Source organism: Arachis duranensis, chromosome 9 (genome assembly GCF_000817695.3).
Source record: "Arachis duranensis cultivar V14167 chromosome 9, aradu.V14167.gnm2.J7QH, whole genome shotgun sequence".
In the NCBI taxonomy this organism is placed as follows: Eukaryota; Viridiplantae; Streptophyta; class Magnoliopsida; order Fabales; family Fabaceae; genus Arachis; species Arachis duranensis.
Window position 1 is genome coordinate 26133675 of NC_029780.3, and position 7017 is coordinate 26140691.

Sequence of the window (7017 nt, forward strand, 5' to 3'; positions counted from 1 at the left end):
CGCCATACAAAAACTCGCATAGAACCTGCCCCACTACTACCCGCGGGTAGTAAAATATTGAACCCTAACCCGCCCCTATAATTATTAAAATCCAATAAATAAAATTAAATTTCAAAATTTATATAACTAACATCACATACATAACATAAATTAAAGTAAAAATTTAAATATAATAAATATTATTAATCATTTACTAATTACCCGCCCGCCCTCCCAAGAACCTGCCCTGATGCGAGGCGGGTAATTATCCGCCCTGCGCGGGTAGAGGTAGAGTGGGTACCTGCGGGTTCAGGTGGTATTGCCATCCCTATTAGACAACCTTTGTTATTTCACAAACTAATTCCACTTAAGCCCCAATAGGCCAATGCCCCGCATGCAAGGGCTTGGTCTAGTGGTCAATCATGTATGCCTTGTAATAAGTGCACCTAAGTTCAAGACTTGGCTAGGCTAAGTAGTGGATGGAATCCTTAGATATTGTATGTGTACGTGCGGTGTTAATGAGTTTGTAATGTCTAAGATTGGAAGTTGTCCAATTCATTTAACCAGAAAAAATAAAATCCCAATACCCCAGGCTTGGTTTCACATGAAAAAAAAGTACAAATGCAACAAAACATTCTAAAATCTAAATCATAAAGACCAGTATCAATTAACCACCTAAACTATTAGAAATCCAGAAATAACAATGTCATACATTGGAGCATAATGCCACGATATCTTGAAGGAGACTTCACCTTGGGAATCTTTTAATGTATAATAGACAAGGTCATTTGACAGAACGTAAAATGTAATTTTAAGAAACTTTAGAACTCTTGACATGAATATAAGAGAAAAAGCCACCATGCTATTTTCTACAATTTTATTTTATTTTTTTCACGAGTATAACAATCTCTCCAGCCCTTTGGAAGGTTCGGCCAATGGATGATCTGCCAAACCTTGCATTGATGAAGGGGTTGAATCATTAAGAACAGAGCCAACTAAACTGCTTTAGGACTCTTGCTAAATTTACGACCAGACAGTTGCTCTGACTCATATAGTATGTGGTTGATAAGTCCCCTTGCTGCACTGCAAAACCAAGGGAAATAATATATCATTTTGCGCCCAGAATCACTGGTGGTATGCATATCAGCAATAACTCCCACATTCATGTTCATGTTGATATCAGCCGTGTATTATCTGCTGGAATTAAAGAAAAAAAAAGCGAGGAATCTAGAATACTTGCTCAACAGTCAACATGGATACACTATATTAAAGCACATCCTTACTTATCCTTTAACTGCTGAATCTTTTCAGGATCTGTCTCGTGCATGTTTTGCTTAAACTGTTGTCTCACCATATCAACAAGAAGCTGTGTGTTATGTTGCTGCAATTGCATGCAAATACACAATGTATTCAGTTTCATACATCTTATCTTTCTAACATGCATATTAGATATCTAGCACAAATCTGGAGGGAGTACACTACTAGCCGTGAAAGGACGTTAACCAGTATAAGCAAGAATACCATGATCATAGGTAATGTGAATGAAAAAAAGAAAAAGGGATGAAACATACATGTGTGATGCTCATTAAGCTTTCATCAGAATTAAAATTGTGCACCTTTAAATGTACAATCGCACTTCAAACTCAAATAAGCCAAATTTCTTCACATACTCCTATTATCCTATTTACTTAACGCATTAAGTATTAACAAGACGGATCAGTTATATGAATGTATTAAGTATAATACTCAACCAACTAATATGCAATCCACCGTTGATGTTATAATTTTCTTTTGCTCAACTACTCTCATCAATCATCATGGGCTAAATACTGTGTGATGTGAGTTCCCTTAATGAAAAAGGTAAAGCATCTCATATGTTTAGAAGCCACATAATATCTAGTACTATACTACTTTCTTCTTTGAATAACCACGAAGATTATATACTGAATCAACAAGCAGTCATCCCACATGTTGAATCTTTACATACAATAGTAGTGAGCATCAAATAAAATGTCTTTTGAAAACATAGATCGCAAACTTGAGACACTAATGTTAATCTTCCTCTGCAATAAAATTCACCATGGCTACACAAGAAACCCATCATTTCTAAAAGCGCGAAGATTTCGTACCCGATGGCCAATATACTTAGCTCTTCGTAGGCATTCACGGTAAAGCTGAACCAAAAAAAAAAAAGATATTTTTATCAGCAAAGAAAAAGGTCTCAAATTTCAAACACAAGCACATAGATTCCACTAAAAAGGAAGCATCAGAAAGTTTAGTCTGTGACCCTAATGGCATTGTTGGCCAGCTCAGGAGGCAGTGCTGTTTGAAGAGACGGCATCTTCGGCGAAAACTACCCAACCCTGCGAAACGAAACCAAACAAGTTCAGTCCTTCAACGTCACATAGACAATTCATCGAACAGTTTCAAGGCAGAGAGCAAGCTTGATCTAACGAAGAAATTGAACGAGACCCAATGTGAGAACAAGGGATTGGGATCATTGGTACTTGCCTGATTCTAAATCTGATATCGATGGATGAAAATTTCGGAAACAAAATCAACTTGTGGCGGACGCAGGAGGAGGAGGAGGTTTGCGAGGTAGTTACGGCCAGTTGATGGGCAGTCTACGGCGGAGCGGATGGAGGTGGAGATGAGATTGGCGACGGCGCTGTCGTCAAAGGAATAAAGATTTGGAATGCTAAGGTGAAGAAAAAAAAGGTTTTGAGAACCCGGTCATCAAACCGCTCTAACAGAGATTTGGAATGCTAAGGTTTTGAAAAATGATTTTCCCCAACAGAGATAGGTATTTCATTTTCCCTTCATGATATGGCTCCGTTAACTTTCTGTGGTGTCTTTAGCACCCACAATGAATCACTTCACTTTCTAACAGAATAAAGTTTTTCTGCTAGTATAGCTCATCTGGAGATCTTTTCATGTCACATTCTTTGCTTGTTATTTATCCCTTCCTTGCTCCTTATTTATATATCTCTGGGAACTCAAATATTAGTGTCTTGTCTCATTTCTAATTATTTGAAATGAGAGGTACTATTTATCAGTCTGGATTTGGATTCAAATCTATGGCAAAGAAATAAAAAAAAAAAGATGCACATTGTAGTTCTTTTTCGGTATATCATTTTTGTAGAGTAATGTTTGCCCCAGAAAGACTAGTGATGTATATATTATACACTACAGAGAGCATACTGATTACCTATTGTATTCTAGTTATTTGTGTAGTTCAATGTTGGGTAATAATATTTATTATCATGTTATCACCCTTTAGTTTTATTAAAATCAGGCACTTCGGAAATCTGTTTCTTACCTCACAGAATGGCAATCCATTTGAATGACATATGTTTTTAACTTGAAACTTGAGCAAGAAGTGTAATTATACTATTGTTGTACTAAGTGGAACTTTAACAACTCTATCCAGGATCTCATTTAAATTATTGCGCCACATTGTTTCATTTTCAGGCAAACATAACTCGAACAAATCATATAATGTGGACGATGGGAACTGATTTTAAGTATCAATATGCACATACATGGTTCCGACAGCTTGACAAGTTTATTCATTATGTCAACAAGGTAACTTTCTAACAACTCAGGAGAATGAGATCCAGATACCTCCTTCTTTAACTACTCAGAATTCCTTTTCATGATTTTCCTTTTGTCCTATATGATTTTCTATTAGTAAATTGGTATTGGTCATTGAGTTAAGGATGTACCAAAAATTCGTATAATCACTAGTAACAAGCTAGCCCTACAATTTTTAAGATGATGAAGAATGTGTAAACTTTTTTCAGAACTCTTATTCTGTAAAATCAATTTTCCTAGTTAAAACTTGTAGCTAAAATCAATTTTTCAGAACTCTTATCCTTCATTTCTTGCTCATGTGACTATGTCTTTTTGGATTATATTGCTGCATCTACTTCATCCTAGAGGAAAATATATAACTGAAAAAAGTTGGTTTTTTAGGTCCAATATAGTGCTGTTACAAGTTTAAATTTTCTATTCATTCCTTTTTCTGCACTGGCTATATATATTATTTTTATTTATTTATTTTTATTTTGTATGTAGTCTATTCATGCAGGATTATTCAAATTTTTAGAGTCAAAGTTGCTTATCAGTTATCACCTAAATTAAGCCACTGTTTTATACCTGAACATGCCATGTGACTGTATGTTCATGTTCATTTGATGAAATAGACCCTTCTCAAACTTTTTCTTGAAATATTTCTTTCCTCAATGCAGGCCTTTTTCCAGAGATGGTGGAGAGATCAGAATGAGGCTGCTCAGGATAGTGTAAAGAAACTTGTTAGTTCGGGTCAACCAGAATTCATGTAAATTCCATTTCTGATGCAAAATTTCATTAGTTGAGGAAGTGTAACCCTCATTGAAAACTGAAATATACACCTCTCGTCATTTGTACGGTTGTCTCATATCGGAATCCCCTATGGGGAGTGTCCGCATAAGCATTTCTGTTCTATCAAATGGTTTAAACTTTAAAGTACAAAATACGGTGAAAATTAAAAAGTGCATTCTTTTTCTTGGGTGATACATGGCTCTTCATGGCACTACTACTTCATGGTCACACTGATCCCTACTATTACTCCATGTGATCGATCATATAACTGCATTTATTGACACTAGAGAAAATATTATACCCTGACCATACAGCTCAAGAATATATGGATCTCAATATAGTTCTTCAATATCTAGAACACCTAAAAACAAAATTAGCACCATCCGCTACCTCATTTGATAGTCTATTAGCCAAGGTTATGTTTAACCAACCTCAATTGGGGAGTATTCAGTAGCAATTTCAATTGCCATAACTTCGTTGAATTCTACAACACAAGATATAAGAACACAAAAAGTAAAAAACTAAAAAGGATTACTTTGGATTACCAGCATATAGGAAGAATATGAAAAAAAAGAATTGCACTCAATCAATGAACTGGAATATTCGGAACCACAGACACAAAAGAAGTTCTAAGTTGAACCTTCACAAATTGGTAGGAACTCAAATTCCACTTCAAGATGATTCATAGTTCTTCAAGCAAATAGGGAAATAGAGAAAAAACACCTATGCAATCAGCACAAATGATTGACAGTACCAACTTAAAGACAATAAACTATTACTAATCAACTGCCATGAAAACAAGAACTTATTCAATTAGCTTTCATAGCCGAGCTAAAAGACTAAAACACAACTCATCTGTTGATTGATCACAAGCAGCAATATTCATCTTCATCTTGTTCCCCTCCAAGTAGGTCTGCTCTTCCTGGTGCGGGCATTGGTATGAGTTCGCTGGCCTCGACAGGGTAAGCCATCGACATGCCTGATGCCTCTGTAGCACTGAATGCCCACTAACCTCCCCACATCTCTTTCAACACATTTTTTCTGTTGCCAAACAAAAAATGTTAACACTATCTGACTAACAAGAATTCATTTAAATAACTAACAAGTAATAACAAAGATCATTGATTATTGGGTACCAAATCATTCCCAATCAAGTACTTGGAAAGCAATTCGCGAAGGGAGTACAACTCTCTCTTGCTAAGATCTCTAACGTATTTGTTTTCGACACCGAGCTCGCAGACAATGTGATGAGCCTTGGAACGCCCAATGCCATGGATATGCTGAAGAGCATACTGGAGGCGCTTCTGATCAGGGATTTCACCTCCAACACCACCTCCTATGTTTATATTTTGTGCACGCACGCCCCAAGCCTGCACCAACACAAAAATGGCGAAATCGTATTCCAATTGAGAAATTTAGAAGTAGACTCACAAGAACCCTAAACCCTTGAAAAATCATAAGATGGTGAATGTGATTCCGTGGAAGAGTCTTGCGAACTTACGGAAAGGTTTTGACGAAGGCGGACAACAACATTCGTGGCATTGTGGAGACCCAACATGGTTTGGATTGGGATGGTCGCCAGTGAGGGTTTCCAACTCCACAGTTGGTTCTTTCCAATGGAAATTGACGAGACTGAAGGATGCGGTTACAAAGAAGGGTTCGGCGATGACAACGATGCGAGGCTGTGGAGGCTGCTGTGGGTGGCTAGGGTTTAATGTGGATACATGGAAAAGATTTTTACTATTTTAGGGACCATGTAATATTTTCAATAACATGGTATTGAAATAGAGAGCGGGAGAGAGTCTTCGAGGGTGGCATAGCGAGGCAGCCGGCATAGCCGGCGGAAGCAATAAAGGAGAGAGCGGAGGGGGGCATGCATCAAGTGAAAAGGAGGGGATTAAAGGAGACGGTAACAAGACTCAAAGTCAGCAGATATCGTTCAGAGATAAAGTTGTTAGTGCCAAGGCGATTCAGAGATACCAATTGTGACGTTCACTGAAGAAGCAAAAGAGATATTGGCAGAGCCCTACAAAGATGCCATCGTGATCAAAGTTCTTGGAAAAAATTTTAGCTATACGGCGATCACGCACAGGCTTAAAGGTGTCTGGAGAACCAAAGGAGGATATGAGGTACTAGATGTCGGTTTTGGCTATTCTTAGTCAAATTTGATCTCTTGGAGGATAGAGAGAAAGTTCTCCTTGGAGGACCATGGATGATTACTGGTAGTTATGTTGCGATTAAACCTTGGAGTTCTTCATTCAGACCTTGTGAAAACACTTTTGGGTCTACCATGGTTTGGATAAGAATCACAGGTTTAAACATTAACTATTATCAAGATAGAGCCATGAAAATGATTACATCAGCTGTAGGCAAACCGATCTACTTAGCCACCAAGTAACTTGGGACTTCCAGTTATAAAAAAAATTCAAGTTGATGGTCATATGTATGACATAGAATATGAGCACTTGAATTTAATTTGTGAAAAATGTAGCTGCTCTGGGCATGTAACAAGAGAATGCGCGAAAGAGAACAACAATGACTTTGGGAAAGAAAGCACGGTGAAGGAGAAAAATTTTCCGTCACTGTTTCCTGTGGATAACAACGAGAAAACGGAGGAAGGTAGTCAAATCCTAGTAAAAAATCAAAATTCAACTTTTGAATTTGGAATTAATGCCA

General features: G+C 37.3%; 2 protein-coding genes across 2 annotated transcripts; both read right to left on the bottom strand.

The window, feature by feature from the left end:
* Positions 1 to 613: 613 nt before the first annotated feature.
* On the bottom strand, positions 614 to 2969 carry LOC107465229 (uncharacterized). The gene is made up of 5 exons (XM_016084215.3): positions 2491 to 2969; positions 2267 to 2342; positions 2109 to 2153; positions 1263 to 1360; positions 614 to 1062 (listed from the first exon to the last, which is right to left on the bottom strand). Exons 2-5 carry the CDS (start codon positions 2318 to 2320, stop codon positions 975 to 977), a joined length of 285 nt encoding a protein of 94 aa, XP_015939701.1. The 5' UTR covers positions 2321 to 2342; positions 2491 to 2969; the 3' UTR covers positions 614 to 974.
* A 1935-nt stretch (positions 2970 to 4904) lies between these two features.
* Positions 4905 to 6048, bottom strand: LOC107465227 (small ribosomal subunit protein S13, mitochondrial). The gene is made up of 3 exons (XM_021132284.2): positions 5843 to 6048; positions 5478 to 5711; positions 4905 to 5382 (listed from the first exon to the last, which is right to left on the bottom strand). The coding sequence occupies exons 1-3, from the start codon at positions 5897 to 5899 to the stop codon at positions 5230 to 5232; spliced, it is 444 nt and encodes a 147-aa protein (XP_020987943.1). The 5' UTR covers positions 5900 to 6048; the 3' UTR covers positions 4905 to 5229.
* Between the last annotated feature and the right edge of the window lie 969 nt (positions 6049 to 7017).